This window comes from Chinchilla lanigera, unplaced genomic scaffold (genome assembly GCF_000276665.1).
Source record: "Chinchilla lanigera isolate Chin_1 unplaced genomic scaffold, ChiLan1.0 scaffold00013, whole genome shotgun sequence".
Classification (NCBI taxonomy): domain Eukaryota; kingdom Metazoa; phylum Chordata; class Mammalia; order Rodentia; family Chinchillidae; genus Chinchilla; species Chinchilla lanigera.
Genome location: NW_004955414.1, coordinates 16852352 through 16876329, shown reverse-complemented (window position 1 = coordinate 16876329; position 23978 = coordinate 16852352). Strand labels below are relative to the sequence as shown.

General features: G+C 40.8%; 1 protein-coding gene across 4 annotated transcripts in view; it reads right to left on the bottom strand.

Moving 5' to 3' along the window:
* Positions 1-23978, bottom strand: part of Xrra1 (X-ray radiation resistance associated 1) — a 68401-nt gene that overhangs the window by 17189 nt on the left and 27234 nt on the right. For 3 of the 4 annotated variants that reach the window (XM_005379906.2, XM_005379907.2, XM_013511844.1), the window contains 4 exons: positions 12660-12788; positions 11802-12019; positions 4692-4732; positions 1515-1640 (listed from right to left, as the gene is read on the bottom strand). In XM_005379906.2, coding sequence (XP_005379963.1) covers positions 1515-1640; positions 4692-4732; positions 11802-12019; positions 12660-12788 — 514 coding nt within the window. The remainder of the gene's footprint in view (positions 1-1514; positions 1641-4691; positions 4733-11801; positions 12020-12659; positions 12789-23978) is intronic. The other variant, XM_005379909.2, reaches the window with a different exon arrangement.

Genomic DNA, 23978 nt, shown 5'->3' with positions numbered 1-23978 from the left:
GAGAAAGGGAGATAATTACAATTAAAAAGGGTCCATAGGTAGATAAAACAATTCTAAGGGTATATATACCTGATAACAGACTTAAAAATATCGGACAGCTGGGTGTGGCGGTGCACACCTGTAATCCCAGCACCTGGAAGGCTGAGGCAGGAGGACTGCCATGAGTTCAAAGCCAGCCTGGACTACACAGTGAATTTAAGGCCAGCCTGAACAACAAAGGAGCTCCTGTCTCAAAACAAAACAAACTGACAAATACCTGGAATACTATACTAACAATATGAAAAAGACAAAAAACCTCCACAACCATGATTGGATATTTTAGCACTCTTTTCTCAGTACCTGAGAAACATTAGACAAAACAAGAGTACAAAGACAATCTAAGTGACCCTACTAACCTCTTTAACTGACATTTATCAACACTATCCCAGCTAAATTATGGAATACACATTTTTTTCCTAAGTACATATGAACGTTCACCATGATTGAACATAGATTGGACCATGAAACAAGTTGAAGTAGATATCAGAAGAAAGAAATCTTATAGATTATGTTACCTGACCACAAGAAAATTAAGTTAATTTTTGTTTTATTTTGTTTTGTTTTGTTTTGTTTTCCAGCCCTGGGGATTAAACCCAGGGGGCTGTGCATGCTAGGCAAGCATTCTACCATTGAGTTACATCTCCCAGCCTGAGAATTAAATTATACTGTAAATCAACAAGTCCAAAATGCTGAGAGGAGCCCCATAAATTTGGAAATTAAACAACTGATTTCTCAACAACCATGGGTTGAAAGACAAAAATCACAAGAAAAATTAAACATATTTTAACAGACCGAAAATAAAAATTGAGGGAGTAGGTAGCTCAGTAGAGAACATTCTTAATATGCATGGGGCCTTGGGTTCAGTCCCTGACACCCACTAAGTAAGGAAGTAAGTAAATAAGTAAATGAATGAATAAGTGTTTACAGAAAATCAAACAGGACATGGGCATTGGAAAAATTCAAGAAAAACATGAAATCGGCCCTATCGATTTTATATCTGCAGTTCCTTCCCTCTTCCCTTGACTAAACGGGTTATTCAACTCTTAGCTTAAACATCACTTCTTCTTGAGAATTTTCCTTGATTCCAAATATTAGATTAGATACCCATCCCCCTCATATACTTATTTCACAGCACTGTGCATTTCTTCATAATGCTAACCATGCTTATATTGTGATCCTCTGCCCAGGATGTCTTCCCTACATCTGACAAGCTTCATAAGTCTTTCATTTCACACGTATATACCTAATGTCTAACACAGAGCATGGCACATGGCAAGTGCTAAATAAACATCTGTGACTCCATGGACACACTCCTGCCTTGGCCTGTGTGCCATATACTTTCCCCACCCCAGGAATTCCTGGGCCCACACACCCCTAGTGCAGGGAATTAAAGGGCTGGCCTTTAGGCCAGAACAGCTCACATCCCACCCACCCATTGTGCCCCTGAGGAAACAGGTCAAGAAGCAGGGAGTCACCTTGTTGTAGGCCAGGCTAAGGTACCTCAGCTCTGGGAAGGGAGGGGCCAGTGTCTGGTTCCTGGCCTTCAGTGACTTCACCGGAAGAATCTCAAATATGGGAGGAAGCGAACATACCTTGGTTGTCTTGGAAAAAAGAAAAGTCAGAGTTAAAATTGAGGCTGAGAAAGAAGCTGATGCTACCAATGGCCAAAACCTTTCCTTTGGAGTGTGATGAAAAGAATGAGTTTTGTAGAGACTTGGTCAAAAAGACATCCAGGAGTCATAAGGGTAGCTGTCACCACTGGCCAGAATTTTGGCTCCTAGGTCTATGAGGTCACATGGTGAGCTAATTCTCCAGCTCCAGCACAAAGTTCCAGTTTCAAGTTCTGGGTCCACAAGACACTATAGCCCTGCTGCAGCCATTAAAAGTACTCCTACCTTTCGCCCTACAGCAGCTGAACCTGAACTGGCCTTTCTACAAGGATGAGCTAAAATTTCTCCAGAAAGCAAAGGGCAGGACATTCCATTGTTCAGGGAAATTTTCTTAGCCTAGAGAGGGAGAGCAGGAGTGACTAAACCTGAGCACCTGGCTTGATGGGTATATTCTCCCATCCCACAGGATGAAATAACAAAGTCCTGAAGACTTAAGCCATGCTTTGGGGCCTGAACATGGAATGGCACTCCTGGGTCATTTGCAAGGGCATGGTCTCTCTGTACCAGACTGCCTCAGGGCAAAGATATTTGATCAAGCAGAAAAAGGAAGCTGTAGAACTAACCATATCTACCTCAGTTTACTCACTGATTACTTGAATTACCTAGGACCAAAGGATATTATTGCATGGGGTAGATACTGGGATAATGGTTGGTTAGGATGAACCACATTTTCCAGCCTCCAGTAACCACTAGGCACTGTTAGGGAAATCATTCAATTTTTACTTGTTTATTCAGTGAACAGTTGTGGCGGACGTAGGCCAACTTGTAAAGCCACACAAATCGAACAGGTCAGTTGTGCATGAGTATGGAACAAAAACTATTTGTACTATTTGGAAACTTCCGGTGACCCAACACAATCTCTGAGGGGGCAGAGTGAAATAGGTCAGTGGTCTTCAGGTAGGATGGGGGTGTAGAAGGAAGATAAGAAAATTATAATTTAAAAATGGTGCTTTTAAGAAAATCACAGCTTCAGGACACAGTTGCCCAAGGTTACAATGCCTTTTCTTCCCCTTTCAGGAAACTCACCTGGAAATAGAGCCTGCCTTTTCCTCCAATAGTATAGATTCACTCTACAGACCTCCACCCTCAAGGAAACAGCACTCTTAATTGGGTATCATATTTCTGAACAGTGAACACATGCAAATTGTTGCATTCTAACTTAGCCCACTAATGGATAACCCTGTAGACACTAGGAAAGCATATCCTAGGTCAGTGATAGCGAACCTTTTAGAGCTTTTTATGACAGCAAACAACCCACTTCAGCACACATGCCATAGGTTCGCCACCACTGTCCTAGATCATCCATTTTGAGGACACAACCAAAATCACATTCAAACCCATAACCTCAAACTCAAATGAGCCTCTTCCTTGAGCACCTGCACTCTATTCCTCTGAGTGTACTTCCTTAACTCTGCAATACATCTATCTGTGCCCATCACTGACACATCCTGAAATGCTTTTCTGTAATGTAGACTGGCAAACCCCCCACCAACTCTGGGGGTGGGGACAAGCTGAGGTGTCCATCTGCCCCTTGGGGGCTCTCTTCAGCTTGTCTGGTGACAGTCTGGCAAGGCAGCCTTCTCCACCAAGCACTTCCAGCTTGGAGCAAGACTAGGTGAGCAGCAGGGTGCCAAGTCAGATGACCTGAGGGTATGACCTACCCTGCTGGGGACAGGAAGAGCCCTGTGTTAGATGGAGATGTATCTGGCTTTTTTTTTCTTTTTTGAGACAGCCTCACTATGCAGTTCAGGCTGATCCCAAACTCATGGTGATCCTCCTGCCTCAGCCTCCTAAGTTCTGAGATTTCAGGTTTGTGCCACCATGTACTGCACATCTGACTTTTAGTCTCAACCATCCTAAATTTAGTCAGTAGTTGATCATAAGGGTGGATAGCCTGGGGGATGACAAACATGTGGCTGGCATCTAAACTGGGGAACTGTGGCCTTCAACTTGAGTCTGCACAAAGTGGGCTGGTTAGCATCGAACTTATCAGAACTGCACTGCCTTCTGACTTGCTTTGACCAAAACAGTGTAGCAAAAGTTACACTGTTAGAATTTCAGAATCTGGCAATTTTCCCAAGGTGGGGGAACATGCCAACTGTCCGCCTGAGTCCAGCTCCCAGCCAACCTGCGGCTGAATACAGCTGCCTGGGTGAGCCCTGGCGAAACCAGGAGAATGCCCTGGCTAATTCGGATAACTGAGAAATCATCACTTGCTATACTGTTGGTTCATTACACAGTAATAGGTAACTGGTACAATTTCCTCATACAGATGTACCTGTGAGGAGGTGTGTGCTAAGCTACCTCTCAAGGAGACAGGTTGGCTTAATATAGAGTTGTAGTTCTTATTATAAATAAACAAATCGATGTATAGTTTGGTACATGAGTCTCCATGAGCTGGGTTAGTGAGAATCTGCCCTGAGGGAAAACCCAGTTTTCTGTACTGACACAAATGAAGTGTCTGAGTATTTGATGCTAGGGTTAGAGCCTGGACAGTGGTGCATCTGGTAAAGAACTTTTCCACCTCTGGGGAACTCTTTAGCTTCAGGCTTCACCCTGGTGGTAGTGCTACCCATGTTGGCGAGTTGTACTACTCAAAGCAGCTACTGTTAACACACTATACTAGAAAGCATCTGCAGACAGAACAGGCTGATGTGGTTGGGGCCTGTCTGCTTAGCTCCCTCCTGCATCTCCAGGGCTACCACAGTGTCTTGTACCTGGCTGTCACTCAGCAAGTATCTGTTCAACAGATGGGCTTTCTCAGTGCGACCTATAGAAATGCCTCTTGTGGCCCTATTATTTGTTTTTGTCTGTTAAAATGAATGTTTTTAGACTTGGGATGTAGCTCAATCCTAAGTGCTTGTCCAGCATGTATGGGGCCCTAGGTTTGATCTCCAGGACCACAAATAAATAAAATAAAATTGATCTCCCCTAACTCAAGTTCTAACTCAAGTACACAAATATAAAGTAGGTAATCTTTACCTCTGAGGTTGAAAATCCCGGGTAAGATGAGAACACAACCTCTGAAACAAAAAAAACAGAATGAAGGTTGGTGAGACCATTGACTGACTCCCAGAGAGGTCAGAGTCTGATCCCAGACCCTTCACCCCACCTCAGGGTACCTCCTAGGCCAGTTCCAATGTTACGTGAGAAAAGGAACACAGTGGTGTCACCGGCCAGGTAGGACATCTCTCTACATTTGGATAAAATCCTAACTCGGTAACCAGGCCTCTGAGGCCCTGCACTGCCAGGCCACTCTCTACTTCTCCAGGCCTCCCCCACGCTACCTTCCCCATGCTACCCTCCCCTCACTCCCTGTATCTCGGCCACAGGAATCTGCCTCCTGGATTTGCAACATGCAAGTGCCTTCTAGCCTCAGAGATACTGGGAGTCCATGCTGAGCAGAAAGCCTTCCAGATGTCTTAGAAGACAGAAATGTACATAAAGGACATTCTGGAAAACATTCTTTGTCATCTCAGTAGAAATAGAATGTTTTGAAAGTCAGCGCATTCAAGAAAGATAGCAAAAGTCAGCACATGGTCATAAGGAGGAGGCTGTAGAATGACTTCATTCTTGGAACCATCAGGCTGAGACGAGCCTATGAACAGCTGAGCTCAACCTAAGGAGCAAAGCAGAGCATCTGCTGGGACGGATTCTGTGCGGGGGTCACTTGCCTTTACCCTGTGAACTCCACGCCTTTCCCATATTAATGATATTATAATGAGGAAGGTCACATGAAAATGAACAGTAAGAGGTGGTGGGGCCATACCTGCCATAAATAATTCTCATAGGTGAGGGTCTGCAAGGGATTTGGAAAAGGTTTATGCAGGGAACAAAGTGGGAGTTTGTTGGGGGATAGGATGTAGTTGTAAGTGTGGATGTGAGCAGTGATCTCCTGGGGAACCGAGAAAGATGGGCTTCTAGAAAGATGGGTTACAGCACACTCTGCCTGCGCAGAACATGTGCATGCCCATAATCAGGCAAGCAACCTCAGCCATCACAGCCTGCATTCTAATTTGACCGGGGACTGCTGCAAGAAAAAAAGGAACAATAAAGAATCTCCTAATATTTGAGAATAATTAACAGTACGAAAAGTCATGACATGTAAAAAAAAACAGAACACCTTAAAAAGTTATTTAACATAGAATAAAAACTTTAAAATTATCCTCTAAGAATTTCAAAGGGCTATTTCATTCTTAAATCAAGAAAAGCTCAGGGCTGGGGATTTAGCTCAGGGCTGGGGATTTAGCTCAGTGGCACGGCACCAGCCTGGCAAGCACAATGTCGTGAGTTTGATCCCCGGTACCAGAAAAAAAAAAAGAAAGAAAAGAAAAGAAAAAAGAAAAGCTCTTTGTGGAAGTAAAGCTATTGACAATTTTGTAAATTTAGGCCAGGAATGGTGGCGCATGCCTGTAATCCCAGCACTAGAGAGGCTGAGGCAGGAGGACTGTTGTGAGTTCAAGACCAGCCTCGGCCATAAAGTGAGCTCCAGGCCAGCCTGAACTGCATAGTGAGACCTTGTCTCAAAAAGACACAACAAAAACAATCTTGTAAACTTAAAATATGATATTCAAACATGATACTCAAATGTGCTCAATACAAACAGGCCCAGGTGAAAAGCTAATCCATAAAGTGGAAGATGGAGCTGAGAGACTCAGAATGTAATATAAACAGACAAAGGAATAGAAAGTATGGTAGAAAAGAGGAACAGAAGATAATTCAAAACTTTCATCAACTGAAGGAATTCCAGAGGAAGACTACACAGAGAACGTAAAGAAGGAGATAAAAAAAATGTTCTCCGCCGTGCTTAGTGGCACATGTAATCCTAATGGCCTGAGACTGGCAGGAGGATGGTAAATTCAAGTAACTTAGAGACTTAGCAAGACCCTGTCTCAAAAGAAAAAAGAAAAAATCTGAGGATGCAGCTTAGTGGAAGAGCACCCTTGGGTTCAATCCCACTGGGGTGGGAGGGGGATGTGTCTTCAAAATGAAGGAAACCACACATCTTTACACATCTTTCAAAGAATTCTCAAAATACCTAAAAAGATAAACAAAAAGTATTGCATATATAGATGCTTTTTAGTAAAATTTCCAAAGGATAAAAGGGAAATAAAAATGAATTTCCAAAAAGCAAAAATAGTTTTCCTGTAAAGAAATGGGAATCAGATTGGAATCAGACTTTTCACTGGCAACAATGACCTAAGAAGGCAGTGAGTAATATCTTCAGTTTTAAAAGAAAATTATTTTAAGGCTAGAATTCTCTGCTCAACCAAACGATCATTCAAGTATAATTTTAAAAAAAGACAATTTTTGATAGGGTCTCAGAATAAATCTACTACATGCAAAATATATTTGAAAGAATCAAAAAGCAAAATGAAAAGCAACATAGAATAAGAAACTTTCCTAAATAAGAATTCAAATGCACTAACCAGAAGGTAAAATTCTATAGATTTGGTGTTTTGGTCTGAATTATGTTACCCTCAGCTATATATGGTGAAGGCCTAATCCTCAGTACCTCAGACTGTGAGGAGATAGACAGCAACAAGGAAAGACTTTCAAAAGAATGCTGAGTGAAAACAATGAACAGAAGAATAAGCTCAACAGTGTATAACCACTATATAAATTAAAAACACATTACATGCAAGATATCTATTTACAAAGACCCATATACATATCCAGGAAAATATACCCCACACAAGAGCAGAAATTTATATGAAAATGAAAAGAAGAGCAAGGAGTAAGGATGGAGAAAAAAAAATGATGACAAGAGCTTTGTACAAATTACTAATTATACTGTGCTATAACCTGATTTGTATTAACTCTCTGCTTCTAAATTATACACACCCACACAATAGGAATCCAAGAGGAAAGCCTGAGATGTAAGCAGCTGTGGTAAGAAAGAAATAAAACTAACAATTCAATTTCTCAGTCTAAAGAGTGGTTGATACCTAATTAAAAAATTAAAACCCATCAAGATTATTATTATGGTTTATACATCATAGAAGTGATAAGGAGGGGAGGATAGATAAATTCATATTAAGATTTTCCTTTTAGTAAAGGGAAGGCTGGCATTTGGCTGAGTCTAGGTATTGATTGACAAAGGTGAGTTTTAAAGAGTTGACAGGATTTTAGGATGGCCATTAGAAATATAGAAGTTCTAGGATAATCAGAAGTATAGAAATGGGATTTATTTCTTTAAAAAGAGTAAAAATTGGAATTAAAAGAAGAGTTGGGGCTCACAAAAAGGCACAAGAGGAAAAAAAGTAAAAGTAAACAGAAAACATACACTAGTGGTTAAAAAAAGTTGAAACATCAGTGATTGTGAGGTAGGTTAAACTCTATCTAAGAAAGCTTCTATTGGGAAAAATATATAGTATTATTTTGTTTTTGAGATATCTTAAAATAAATATATCAAATAAAAGCCAAAGTCAAGGCCAAAATTACTAATAAGATAAGGTGGGATGTTTTATAATGATTAAAAGGCATAAACTACCAAAATAAAAGCCTCAAACCCAGTAACAGAGAACCAAAACAACTTAATAAAGAAAAATGCTACAAATCAAGGAGATGCTGTCAAATGCACAACAGCAGTGAGAGACTTTAATATACCGTTTCCAAAGTTAACAAACCAAGTAGACAGAAAAATTGTATAGGGAAGAAAATCTGAATAACCTAATTGCACTAATTATTAATTTACTGAGTATTACTTCCAAACCCACTCTTCTCTATTCTGCTTTGGATGCAGGAGCTGGGGCTCTGAACACCCCATTTCTCCTCGGTTAACTGGTTTCCTGTTAGACCCTAGCAACAGGAGATGGTATGAGAGGGAGACCGCTGCATTAGAAGAGGAAGAAGGGACTTGTTCCCCATGTTCCCTGACTGCTTGCAATTTTTATGAATGCCAGTGGAGTGACACCTCCTTAGGTATGCAGCACCTGAATCCAGCTGACAAGGTTTCCACTTTTATAAAGCAAGATTCTGATCCACCCGCCAGTGTGCTCTCTGTAGGGAACTGGGCCTCAGCTCCTGGAGGCCCGGCAGAGCACATAGACAGCAGCAGCAGAGATACACCTCATTCTCAGAGGCCTAAATTTTGGGTCTAAGTTCTAAGGGGCTCTTCTTCCTTGCTTCTAATTTCTAATCATCCCAACTTCTTCCCAACAAAGAAAAATCCAGGCTCTGGTGGCTTTAAGGTGAATTCTTCCAAAATTTAAGGAAGAAATAATATCAATCTTATTCAAACATTCCCTGGGAAACAGAAAAAAAGTGAGCCCTTCTGAATTCAGTTTATGAGGCAAACATAACCTTGATTGTAAATCCTGACAATACCATTATAACAAAGGAAAATAATACACCAACTTATCTCCTGAACACAGTGGCAAAAATCCTCCACAGAATGTCAGCAAATTCAATCAGGGATATACAACATGACCAAGTAGAGATTATCCTGGGGATGCCAGACTGGTCCAACATTTAAAATCAATCAATGTAACTAACCGTATTAAAGAAGAAAAATCACATGATCCTCTCAATAGATGTAGAAAAAGCATCTGATGAAATTCAACACACATTTATGATAAAAACTGTTAGGAAACTAGGAGTACAGGGAAATGTCTTTAATATGATTAAAGGTATCTGCAAAAATAGAGCTAATTCAGTTTTGAAATGCTGACAACTTTACTCTTGAGGTTGGGAATAACAGAAGCATGTCCACATCACCACTTCTATTCAACATCATACTAGAAGTGTTAACCTGCAAAATAAGGCAATAAGAGATATAAGAGGTATTAAGATTGAAAAAGAATCGATAAAATGGTCATAATTTGTGTCATGACCCTGAACATAGATAATCTAAAAGAACCTGGAAATGATTAGAAATAATAAGTGAATTTAGGAAGGTTACAAGATATGAGTTCAATATTTCTATATATGAGCTATAAATAAATCAAAATGAAATATAAAAAAGCATTACCACTGACGGTAGCATAAAAAAGATGAACTACCCAGGGATAAATCTTATGAAATATGTACATGATCCTACCATTGAAGACTACTAAAGCATTGCTGAGAAGAGTTTTTAAAAGACCTAGAAACTGGCAGGATATATTATTTTAATGTATTAAAAACTCAAGATTTATGAAAATGTCAATTCTTTCCAAACTGATCTATAGAATCAGTACTATTCCAATCAAATTCCAGCAGAATTTTATGTAGAAATTTACATGCTGATTTTAAAGTTTATATAGAAATGCAAAGGCCTTATAATTACTATAGCAATTTTGAAGGATAACACCTCACTACAGAACTTCAGTACTAGGAAAAAAGCTATAGTAATTTAGACACACATACTATCAATAGACAATACCTCCTCTATAACTCAGTGGGGAAAAAGGATATGGTCTTTTCAGTGCTGGTTGGGCCAATAAAATATACATATAAAAAAGCAAACTTTTAACCCACTTAATACCATATGTGAAAATTAATCCTAGGTGGATCATAAGCTAAAATGTAAAAACTAAAACAATCAAGCTTCCAGAAGAAAATATAGTGAAATAATCTTCATGGCAAAAAATCATTAAAACAGGAAAGAAAAAGCACCAATCATAAAAGATTGATGAATTGGACTCCACAGAACATCTGTTTATGAAAAGTCACCATTAAGACTATGAATAACCAAGCCACACACTGGGAGATTTTTGTAGTACATATACAAATAAAGGACTTGTGTGTGCAGAATTACATATAAGAAATCCCTACAAATCAACAAGAAAAAGACATAAAACTGAATTTAAATGTAGATGAAAGACATGATAGTCACTTTTGAAAGATGATGGCAAAGTAACCGACAATAATATGAAAAGGTATTCAATATCATTAGTCATTTGCGAGACCCAAATTAAAAGCACAGTGTATTACTCCTACATTCTCACCAAACTAGCTAATATTAAAAAGACTAAAATGACCAAGTATTTCTGAGGATAGAGTAAGTGGGACTCTTTTGCATCAACTGTGGGAATGAACACTGGTACAATCACTTTGGGAAATTGTTTAGCAGTATCCACTAATGCTCAAAATACCTTTATAGTTGATGATCCAGCAATTCCACTCCTAAATATATCTATCCAAAGGAAATGAGTGCTTATGTCTGATGAGTAAGAGGATGCACAGCTTTGTCCTAATAGCCCCAAACTAGACAGAACAGAATGTCTATCAACAGTAAAAAGGGCAAGGAAATTGTGGTATAAATGGAATAAATAAGAGCAATGACTGCTATTGACCTGTGCATAACGTTAATGAATCCCACAGACATAACATTAGGTGAAATGAATGAGACAAAGAGCACATGTTGCATAATTCCATACACATGGTTTCAAATCGGGCAAAACTAACCTCTGGTGACCGTAGTCAGAAAGTGGTTATTCTTAGAGGAGGTATTAATTGGGAGGGTGCCAGTGGGGACCCTGGAAATGTTCTGCACTGTCAGATGAGTAATGGCTAAAAGGACACATATACATAAAAATTTAAGTTCTACACAAGATTTCTGTATTCTACCCAATGCAAGTCATTTTCTTCAATTTGAAATAAATGTAAAAAAAAAAAAACCCTCAAAAAATGATCAGCGAACAGAATACAATCAGAAATATACTCCTGTATTAAAGGTGGCAGTTCCTTCTTTTGCCTTTGATGCCGCCATGTGGATGTGCCTCTTAGAACTGTGGTAGCCGTCTTGAGACCCCAACGGCAGCAGCCCTAAAGGCCAAGCCGGCTAGGGACGGCAGAGAAGGGAATGGAAAGACCCGAGCTGCCTGAGGGCATTGGTGTGCTACAGAAGTAACTATCTGTGACAGCCTTACTTTGGAGTTTCTTGTCATCTGAGATTAAAAAAAAATTATATCCACTTTTAATTGGATCTCAAAAACATCTTAACTGATAGAAGCAGTTAGAAAGTCAATGAAATAGTTCAAACCATTGAATAGTTTGGTTTAAATGCAGCCGTTCCCTAGGGAGCCACAGATTTTCAGGATAAACTCCCAGAAGTTTACTCTCACCATGCAGCTGCTGTATCTATCTGCAACAAGGGGCATCACTCACCTGTCCGGTCAACGTCCTTTTTCATCGGCAGAACAGTGTAGTTGGGCTGATCATCGGAGGCCTCATACACCCAAGACCTGGGCTGCAGCACGGACTGGGGCTCTTTCCGAGTACTTGCCTTGCCTCCAACCCAGTCCCCCGACCCATCACGGAGCTGAACCTGCTGTAGGTACGGGATCCGGAAAATCCTGTTTTGATCCAGGCTTAACTTCTTCAGTCTTCAATTAAGGAAAGTGAATACAGAATCATAGCAATGATGGTATCTCAGGGATATTTACCAAGCAACTCAGGGAAAGAACATGGAATCGTGCTTAGACTTCTCTTGTGTGACCTTGAGCCAGTAACTTATCCTCTCTGGGTCTCAATACTCCTATCTTTGAATGGAGATAATATTTATTAACTTTCTAAGGTTCTTGTGAATATTAAATGACTCAATTTGTAAATTATGTGGCACAGAGTAGTAGTCAGTAAATGGCTGCTCAATTCGCAGGGAAAATTTCCAGGGATCTAAAACTTAACCATTTAAACGCCAGCATTTTCTTTACTTTAACCAAATAGGTAGAACTCAGCAAGTAAATTTATCTTTCTGATTCTGATTCTTTTAAAGACATGTCTCTTATCTCACAGTCAGGATGCTGTCTTGGGTAACATCTCCTGTCCTCCTTTCTCTCCTGAATGTCCCCCTTTCATGAACTAAGCCCAGAGGGGAGGAATGACTTACCAGAGCCACACAGCAGAGGTAAGCAGTGGGACTAGAACTTCAGGCCAGGCCCTCTGGCGTGCACAGCGGCACTCAGCGTGGGAGTGTGGCTGGGGTTGGAGAGGGACAGCCCTGCAGAGGAAGGCCTGTGGCTTTACCTCCTGAGCCCGGCTAGGCTGGCAAAACAGTTGGGGTTGGAGAGCTTGTTGTCATCCAGCATCAGTGTCTCCAGGGCGGGGAACCTCAAGATGTACCTTCTGCTTGTCAGCGATGTGACGGATGCCTCCCTGTGAGTGCAAAGATCTTGGGTACTGAGCCAGGGCAGGGACAAGTTCCATCTCCCCAGGAAGAACTTTTCTAGTGCTCAAGAGAGGTCCCTGAAGATGGGCATAAGAAGGTACAATTCCCTCCCTGCTGGCTTCTGTCCCAGCCCCACTCTCACACAGTCTTCTGTATGGAGAAACTTCATACACATCGTTGAGACTGGCTGGCCCTGGTGGTGCTCATGGGCAGTACCAGGGTGAACGAAGCACGGCCAGGTTGTGGGGAGCATTCTGCAGGTAGAACACTGCACAATTTTGGCTCAGGAGAGACCTCTGGGTATACTGTGTCACCCTGAGGACTGCCCACTATAGCAGTGCCATGAGGTGATGGCACAGCTTTGCCCCCAAGTAGGGTAAAATAGGCTGGATTAAGGACACCATTCTTGGGCGCAGTAAGGTGCTCCTCTTAGGTGACTCCATCAGACACATGGGTCAGTAAGTAGTAAAGCCGTCTGTTTTTATTTTTACTTTATTTTTTGGTTTTTTTGAGACACACTCTCAGTAGGTAGCCCAGGCTGGCCTCAAACTTACAGCGATCCTCCTGCCTTAGCTTCCCAAGTGCTGGGATTACAGGCATGTGCCAGCACACCCAGTGGAGCCATCTCTTTTTAAACACAAACTGAGGGTTTCCCAGATACCTGAGACTGATATTTGGGAGGCTGAGGTCTGGAATTGTGCAGGTGGGCTGGACAGAAGTGGTAGTACTTGAAGTGCTACTATTAATGTGATCCTGTGTTCTCAGGTAGATGAGGACCAGGTAATGCTATTTAAACACACAGGCAGATGATTAAAATCACATTTTCATTCTCCCTTTCATATTCTATCCCATGCACACACCAAAATAAAAACACCCATACACATACAGGCACAAGTACATATGCATCTGTTAGCCACAAACACACACAAAACAAGAGGAAGGATAATGACCATTTCCTCAGAGCCTACTGCACTCCTGGCATTGTGTTATATGTTTTACATATGTTGTCTCAGAATCTTAGCTGGGAGAATGGTATTATTTAGCTGCCTTTCAGATCAGGAAACTTATGCCTGGTGTGATCTGTAGAACGCACAAATTAAGAGTCTAGCTCTACCTGATTCCAAAACTCAGGCTCCCTCCATTGCCACTGACCTCCTCTCTCAATCTCATTGTCAATCCCATGTGGAGCAAAGGATGGGGAAAGGGGTGAGGTGGCTGTTGCCTAGGCTAGAGTGAGCTCAACAAAGGCAGGCAACATTCAAAAACTGGTCCTGGCACATACACATGAAGTCAGGAATATTTCACAGGTGAGTTCAGAGAAGGTATGTACTTACTTATTCTTTTACTCACACACACATGAATCTCTTCTGTACATATTTATGCAGCCAGATATTGAGAACCCAAAGAAAAGAACACAGCCCCCCACCAAAGGTGCTTACAGTCTCACGGAGGAGGCAGACCCACTGCACACAGTGGGGCAAACGCTGTGACAGAAGCAGGGGAGGAGGACTCTGGGAAGGTGATATTTAAGCTACTCCTTTAAGAAGAAATCGGCTATGTCTTTAACTACTGTGAAAGGAGAAAAGAACAGGGAGAAAATACACCTCTTTGTGGCTGGATCAGGATCAAAATGAGAAGCTCTTGGCAGCCATGTTTCCTCCCGTGGGGTCCAGAGAGACACACGCAGCCCAGCTGAGTGGAGGAATGTGCATCTGTCTCCAAGGCATGGCTGTGAGACTTCCAAATATTCTCAAATGAATGCCCCCTGTTTTTGCTTACTTTAAAACTGACAGACTTCTGTAGATGACAGCTATGATAGTTCTGACTGAAAAAAGGGGACAGAGCAGATGAAATTGCTCAGAGCCCCGGCAGCAGGGTGGGGCACAGGCATGAAGTCCCAAGACCAGCAACACGCCAACAAAGACGGCAGGAGGCCTTTGTTTTTTTGTTTTTTGTTTTGTTTTTCTCCGGTACCGGGAACCGAACTCACAACCTTGCGCTTGCCAGGCAGGCGCTTTGCCGCTGAGCTAAACCCCCAGCCCCATAGGAGGCCTTTGGTTCACGGTATTTCAGTCACAGATGAGTTTTATACCTCTACCTAGAAAGACCAACTTTTACACACTAAATTTTTAATCTCTACTTTAGAGCAAGAACAGAATGGTACCCAGCAGCTCTGCTGATTTATAATTTGTTGGCCGATCTTTATCTTATGCCAGTGAAATATGAACCAACTCAGAGATAAGCCTGCAAAATGTTACCCTTCAGCTCCACCGCAGAGGAGCTGGCTTTGTCCTGTCTCTGTGGCAAGTTATACTACTTTGCCTTTTTAAATTTCAGCTCTAATAATAACATAGGAAAGTCTCTTTTTTGTTTGTAAAACAGAAGTCTTAAAAGAGGGGACCATGAGAAGCTAGCCTCTGGCTGCAGAGAGTTTCCCATGGAGCCCTTCCCAGAGTCTCAAAAAAGAAGCTCTTTAAAGCAGCAGAATCCATGAGGGATGGATAGGCTGAGGGTTCCAGCTGTCCAGAGTGGTGCTGTTTTCATTAGCCCTTCTCTCAGCAAATGGAATTAATACCATTTAAAACGTGATAGGTCTAATGTAATGTTTTTTAGGAGCTAAGAATATGCCCAGTGTTTGGATTCAGCATTGGAAATTTGTGTGTCATACAAGAAGCATGGGATTGGCAAGCAGGGGCCTGAGCTCTGGCTCTGCTGCTGCTGCTGCTGCTGCTGCTGCTGTTTGCCCTGCTCTGTGTGACTTCTAGTTAGCACTGACATCTTGGGGCCTAGACCCTCTATTTACATATGTGATAAAAGGAAGTTTCTTTTACTTTTCCTTGTAAGACTTTGGCTTAGGCCAAAAATATTGCTCAATAGATTGAACTAATTGTTATTGCAACAAACAAGACAAAACTTTGCACAGTTTTGTTAGTTAAAAGGTCAGTCAGCTTCTGTGTTAAGATACAGAAAACCCACTAAGCAAACACAGGATGAGGAAGACATGGCTCACCAGACTACTTGTGTAAAAGAGGACTTACGACATAGCTGGTAAAAAAGTAGTGATCCTTTGGGCATTAGTAGGAATACTGAATACAACAAAAAGGGTAACAATTCCCCTCTTCTGTGCTGCTGAAGTCTGAGAATGCTGATTTGTGTGGTCCATAGCAACAGGGAACAGCCCTATGGAACAGCCCAAGTAGCAGACGTCAGCTCAAAATAAGAAACAGAACAATCTAAGGATGGGGTAGGTCAAATACGATTTCCCTAACTCACCCAAATAGAGATAATGGCCCATAAATAGAAATGCAAACAGGTCAGAAGAGAAGAGGCACATCATGAAATGGAAAAAAAATGAAGAGAAAGCAAGATGGACAAGGAGGCAGAGCCGGACCATGGAAAGCCTGTGAGCAATCCTGATGGAGTTTATCTTTAGAACACTGGGAAGCTGCTGAAGGAGTGTAGGCAGGGCGGTGATAGTCACATGTGCAGTTTAGAAGGATCTCTCTGGCTGGCAATAAGGAGGAGGGACTGGAAAGCAAAAACCTAGAAACTGAGACCAAACAAGAGGACGACAGAAATGAGCAGGCTCAAGAAACGTCTAAGAAGTACAGGTCACAGCACCTCGTGACCGAACGCATGTGTGGAGTGAGAGGGGCAGAGTTTATGTGGCTCCCAGCTTTCTATCCTGGACAATCATGCAGCAGGTGGTGAGCAGTGCCACTTGCCAAGACAAGGGAAGGAGGGAAAGAAGGAGATTCTGATACAGGGATGTGTGTGATCAATTTGGTATGCTGAGGCAATATGAGCTGAGAGCTCAGAAGACAGAGGTGGAAAACTAACCCACACACTGAGGAAAGGATGAGACCACCAAGAAAAAGTATTTTTAAAATGTAGATTCATGGTAGACAATGGGGAGCACTAACATTTAAAAGGTTGATAGAAGAACAGGAATCCACAGAGCATATGGAATGTAGACAGATGGCCTGGAAAAAATTAATGACAGTGGTACTTGTCTGGAGCCCTACAGCTTTCAAAGCACAATGATTTGATTGATACTCTGGTGTAGGCAGAAGTACATTTATTCTCCCCTCCAATACAAAAGGCAATACAAGTGCAGGGTGGTAGAGAGTTACCTTACTTTATGTAATAAGGCTTTCCACTGAAAACATCTAGAATAATGAATAGAACATAAAAAGAAAAAAGATTCATTATTCTAAAATGTACAAGAGATATGAAGATACTAAGGAAGAACAATGCCAAATCTAAAAACCCAGAGAGAAAAACTGAGTATAGGAAGCCAGTTTAACCCCAAGGGCATTTGCTGAACTTGTTGAGATTGAACTGTGGTTTAAAAGTCTCATGAGGCCAGAGAATCCAAGCTTAGAGCACAGTGAAGGGCGTCTAATCAGAAATCCTCTATCCAAATCTGGGACCCTAAGGGATACACCCTCAGGACAGCACAGATAGAATTAAACCCGTTCCCCTCATCCCAGAGCCAGGGAAAACTGTTTTAGCGTGAACAGAGAAGATGAGCGGGGGGAAGACTCGTCCTCTTGCAAAAGTGTAGCCCAAAAGCGTAACATCAGAGTGGCCCAGAAAATAGCCAGTCAGGGATTTAGTTTAAACTGATTCCATACTAAGTGCTCTAGGCACTGGGCCAAAATAAATGGAAAGGTTTATGGTACTGCAGACTAAATAATGTGGGCCAACTCTTCCCTGAATAAAAACTGGAAAACCCAGGCAAAACATATATATTTTAAGACAGTGTTCTTTAAGATACCTTGGAACTAGCAAGCTGTGAAGAAGTATGGGGCCAAGATTTGAAAGAAGCAGGAAATCCAAAGGAGTTCATATAAGATGGGGCCACTTCTTCCCTAGAGCTGTCTGCTGATTCTAGAAGTGGCAGAAAGGCTGATAGGTTGAGCAGAAATTCCAATAACCTTGCTCATCCAGGGGGCCAAAAACTGGAATCCAAGGTATGCCACAGAATAGCAGTCTGATAAAATGCCCATGCTCTAAGATGGGGCACTGAAGAACTAAAGCCTAGGAAGTTGTATGTCACTAAAAATGGTGCAGCCCTTGAAGTGTGTCAAGATGAGCTTCAAATTTCAATTTCTATAACTAAAATAGGGCTTGGAATTATTAGTGTAGATAACTAAAAATCTCAGTCTGATAGGAAAAAAGCAATTTGAGTTCCTGAAAGGGACAGTCATAGCCTCTCATTTGGGTCCCTATTAACCTTTAAATTGGAACCAACTGAGCTTAAATTTTAAAAATTCAGTTTCTCTTTTCACTAGTCACATCTCAAGCTTTCACTATGGTCAGTGGCTACTATACTGAACAATGTCCATATGCCAGTTAATCTTAATTGTCAGCGTGACTGAATTAAGTAGTGCATTGACTGAAACGGCTGGATCACGGGAATGCTATGCTGATGATCATAGCCAAATGTGCTGGTAGACAGTGCGGCCTAGTTGGAAGAGGTGGGTCACTGGAGTGTGTTAAAAGGATCTCTCTCTGGTGCTATTCCCCTGTGCTCTGCCACCCAGCCACCACTGTGTGGGCAGCTTTGCTCCGTGATACCCTTCTGCCATCCTGTTTTTACTTAGGAGCCTGTGGGCCATGGACTGAAACCTCTCAAACTGAGCTAAATTAAACCTCTCCTCCTCTAAGTTATGGGTGCCAGTATTTTGTCCCAGCAACGTGAAAGCTGAATAACACATCCATATAGAACAATTCCAACACTGCAGAAAGTTCTGATTCCAACATTGGAGAAAGTTCTGATTCCAACATTGCAGAAAGTTGTACAGCAATAAACTGGCCCTTATAAAAAGTACTGGACAGTATCTACAAATTGGTATGATCTCTGGGAAACTGAAAGGCTCAATAGCCCATCTCTCAAAGAGGGGGATCATGAAGGTCAGACAAAATAGACCCAGTCAAGTCATAAACCTACATTGTAGTTATCTCCCCAGCTCCTAAATGTATAATTAAAGTAGATACACTGAGCAACTGACAGAATATGCACATTCTTTTACTGACCAACAAACTGAGGGTTATTATAGTAGAAAGTGTCAAACTGAAACCCCAGGAAAATTTCTTCCCCAAAGTAAACAAAAAGTAATACTGTATCACTAAAGTAACTGCCAAGATGAATATCAGCACTAAAGACCAGAAAGATGGAAAGATAATGGTTCCTACAGCATTTCTGTTTAGCATTCCTTGTTTATTTGACTTGTGCGGAAGATAGGTTTTAAAGAATATAGATTCCAATAAGCTAAATCATCCAATTTCTAGTACTGTTCTAGGGTTAGAACAGTTGGAGAATTGTTGTTAGAACAGAATCTTTGCACTGTAGCAAATCAATACAGTTCTAGGTACGTGGGATACACCTAAGAACCTGTCAAGTGTTTGTCAATTAACAAGAACTACTTACTAGAAACAGTCTACATTCACCTGACAGGGACAATGGCACACCTTTGTCCTCTTCCTTCAGGGGTACATCAGCTTTTTAGCCCTACAATAATCTATTGCACAGGAATCTTGACAATTTTGATAAACCATAGAACATCATGCTGATTGGACCTGTTGATTAGGAAAAGCCACACTTACCCTAGATGCCTTAGTAAGACACATATGTGCTATGGGATGGAGGAAAGCCCCACAAAAATTCAGGGGACTGTCATCTTGCTTAACTTTCCTAAGATATACCTCTACTGTATTTTGGGGATCATGTCTTGGAAAGATGCCCAGACTGATTTTTTTTTTGTCTTTTCTTTTGGTACCAGGAAACAACCTTGCACTTGCCAGGCAGGTGCTTTGCCGCTGAGCTAAATCCCCAGCCCCGATATACCTCTACTGTAAAAGACATAATCCCATACCTATATCACTTGTTACTAAGAAAAAGCACAAAGCTTATTAGCCTTTTGGATTTCAAAAGCTACACATAAAATATCTGTGCTGTTCTGACCCATTTACCAAATATCTCAAAAGATTACTGGTTTTCAGTGAGGCCGAGAGCGAGACAAGGTTTTATAATAGGTCCAGACTGCAGTGTAAGTTGCTCTTTCATTGCAATTATCACTCACCAGATTTGACTTGGTTCTAAAGGTCTATAGCAAATGGGTGTGCTATACAAACAGTGTTGCCATATATCCTGCTTCTCAGGACAGTTTTCATATTTACCTGATATCCCCAAATAATTTTTAATTGTCTTTTTTCCTCTTTCAAATATGTCCTCATTTGGATGATAAATGACAAAGTCATAGTGTGAATACAACCTTTTATAGATACTAATAGCAGAAATCATTTTTTGGTAAAGCTATGCTCTATTCTAATTATTTTCCATTTTGAAAAACAGTTTCTGGTTCACTACAGCATGTTGGTAGAGACTGAACACCTGACCACAGGACACGAAGTGACAATGTCACCTGAGCCACTTATCATGAACTGAATGTGCAGCAGAACTCTTTCATCAAGTGAAAGCAGTACTTTTACTTGGTCAGTTGATATGTAATACTTGTACATATTTATGCAGTACCATGTGAGATAGATAGATAGATAGTGTAATATCCAAATCAGGGCAAGCATATCTATCTCCTCCAAAATTTATCATTTTTTTGTGATGAAAACATCCAAAATCCTTTCAAGCTTTTTGAAATATACAGCACATAATTGATAACTATATTCATGCTACTGTATAATAAACACCAAGAATTAGTTCTCCTATATACCTGCAATTTAGTACCTATTGATCCACCTTTCCCCAACCCTTCTATCCTCACCCCTCCCAAGCCTGTATTTTATTTTACTCTCAACTTGAGTGAAAAGAATGTTTTTAGATCTCACATGTGAGTGATACCATGCACTATTTGTCTTTCTGAGTCTGGTGAACGCAGTATTCGAGATCAGTCTCCAGCAAGCCTAGAAAAGCTGTAGGAACATATGGCTCAGATGCCTATGATACCTACTCTTGCCACACTGCTCCCCCTCCAGACACCCACAAGTAAGGTCCTATGACCACCAGACACAGGGAGAAAAAACTCCAGCTCGGTTCACAAATGATTTTGCACGAATGCTGACATCAGCTATTATAGCATTATAAGCCCCAAATAGGAGAGGCATGAAAGATAGAGGGAAGAAATCTTTTCTAGGCAGAATTTAGAGCGTTATATAAGATTGTTCATTTTTTTGGCTGGAGAGATAGCTATAAGTAAAGATCTATGCTGATTCATGAACAGTGGTTTAATGATTTAGCTAAGCAGTCAAAGCTTGGAAAAAAGAATTTAAAAATGCTAACAAGGAGCTCTGGTGAAAAAATACATGAATGGATTGAGAACAAAGATTACTTGTGAGTAATCTAGGGCGGCAATGATCAGGTGGACAATGTATCTGTTCCATAAATGTCAGCTGGAAGTTTTCCCTGGATATTCTGGTGATTGCAAAATGGCCTTGAGATGAGAATATGCATCTCCCCACATCAAAGTAAGTCTGGTTATCATACCTGCTGGGAACCAAACCTGACAATAGCAGAGACCAATATTGAGCCCTTATAATCTGCCATTTCTGGGAGATTAAGTAGCAAAATAGTATCAGGTAGACTGCAATGGATACTTTCCTTCAAAAAGTAACAGTTATTTCTTTCTTTCTTACTGAAATAATAGTTTTTTTTTCTTTTACTGAAATAATTGTACATGTGTTTCTGCATACAAATTTGCCTCCTCTGCCCACAATATTCTACAAGTGGAATCACAAATTGTTGCTACAATAATACTAGTTTTTGTAATTGTCCATGCATTTACCTTTACTGACATTTTAATTTTTTTTTATATCTTACAGTTACAGTCTAGTGTCCTTTCATTTCAATCTGTAGGACTTCCTTTAGTATTTCCTGCAGGTAAATTTAAAGACAATCAATTCCTTTAGCTTTTGTTTCTCTAGGAATGTCTTATTTCTCCCTCATTACTGAAGGGAAGTTTTGCTGCATACAGGATTCTTGGTTGACAGCCCCCTCCCTTTAGCCACTGCCTTTTGGCCTCCCAAAATTTCTGATGAGAAATCTGTTGATGATCCTTATAAAAGATCCTTTGTATATGACAAGTTGCCTCTCTTGCACTGCTTTCAATATTTTTACTGTATTTCTACAATTCAATTTTAATGTGCTTCTACTTGGGTATCTTTGCATTCATCCTACTTGCAAGTCAGTGAGCTTTCTGGATGTTTACACTCATGTAAACTTGAGATATTTTGGCCATTATTTCTTCAAATCTCTCTGCCCTTTCTTCTCTCCTCCTCTTCTGAAACCTCCATAGTAAATATGTTGATTTGCTTGATGGTGTCCCACATGTCCCTTAGGCTCTGTGCAAGTCTATTTCTTTTCTTTTGGTTCCTCAAATTTGATAAATTTAATTGTCCTACCTTCAAGTTCACTGATTCTTCTGCTTGCTGAAGTCTGCCTTTGAATCCCCCCAGTAAAGTTTTTGTTTCAGTTATTATCCAGCTTTAGAATTCCAGAAATTCAGCTTTAGAATTTCTTTTCAGTTTCTTTTAAATTTTTTATTACTTTGCAATAATTTCCATTTTTATTGTATATCATCTTAATTTTCTTCCTCTCTTCTGTTACTCCATTGGACAGTTGTTTAAAAAACTTTATGTAGGGGCTGGGGATTTAGCTCAGCAGCACAGCACCTGCCTGGCAAGTGCAAGGTTGTGAGTTCAATTCCTGGTACCAAAAAAAACCCTTTATGTAGTAGGTCCTCCTTCTGATCTTTCTGAGGGACAATTTCTGTTGGTTTATTTTTTCCTTTGGAGGGGCTATACTTTCTTATTTCCTTCTATGCCTTATGATTTTTTTGTTGTTGCTGAAAAGTGCATATTTGAATCTATTAATATGGTAACTTTGAAAGTCAGATTTTTCCCCTCTCACCAGGGTTCTCTATGTTTTTCAGTATTGAGGATTAAACTTAGGGTATTTTTACTGAGCTACATCCCCAACTCTTTTTAATTTTTACAGAATCTTGCCAAGTTGCCTGGGCTGGGCTTGAACTCGTGATCTTCCTGTCTGAGCCTCCCAGAGGGCTAGGATCACAGGCATGTGCCACCACACCTGCCTTTTGTTTTTGATACTGTAGGCTGTCTCAATGTGAAGGATCATTTTGAAGATAAAGGTCTTCTCAGGGTTTTGCTAAGCCTATGCGTTTCCTGGTGAGTTTTTAATTTCACCCATGTATTTGGTTGCTTTTGAATGTCCTCAACTCTAATGTATGGCCCACAAAATAGGAAAAAAAAAAAAAAGACAAATTAATGGGTATAATTAATGCATATAAGAAAAAGCGACAGTCCTTTAAATTCTTTGTCTTCAGCTGGAGAGAGAGGAGTTCACCACAGTGTGTGGGGTGTCTGTGTGAATCAATGGCTTCCCACCTCTGTCTGCATCTCACAATCAGAAGTAGAGATCAGTGATCAGAACATTTGGAGAACAGGGACTTTCCTGCCCACTCTCGCTCCTGCAACCTGCACTATGAGACAGGGTTGGGGTGGGGGAAAATGTAACTGCTACTGCTCTAAGAATCATCACTGCATCTCCGTGTGGTCTAGTGAGGAGACAAATTCTTGGTGCTTCCCATCCCACCATTTTTCCAGAATCCTCTGGTGAAATAGTCTTCATTTATTATGCCAGGTATGTATATTTGGGGTCCTGACATAACAGCATGGTGCACCACATAAACCAGCAACGAACACTACTTCTGTTTTTCTCATAACCATAGCATAAGGGTCTAGGAATTAATGAATTGAAGTGGAAGTAGCTCTTCTTACAATGGTATCTCTAATCCACTTGTAAAACTTGTGCCTCTCATTTCTGCAACTTTGGATGCTTCTTATTTAGAGGTCTTATTTCCAAAGGAGGAGTTCCTAGGGACCACAGGAATAGTTCCACTGAACTAAAAATTGAGATTGCTATTGGCCATTTGGGTTTCTAATTTCCCTGAACCAATAGGCAAAGAGGGGCTTACTTTATTTGCTGGGTAATTGATACAGATCATTGTAAGTAAGTATGGTTGCTGTACCTTGAGGACAACCAAGAACATCTTGGTTGGACTCTTGGAGTTCAAGAAATTACTATCTGGTGTTCCTTTTAGAAATTCCATGTCTGTTTTTTTTTTTTTTTTTTTTTTTTT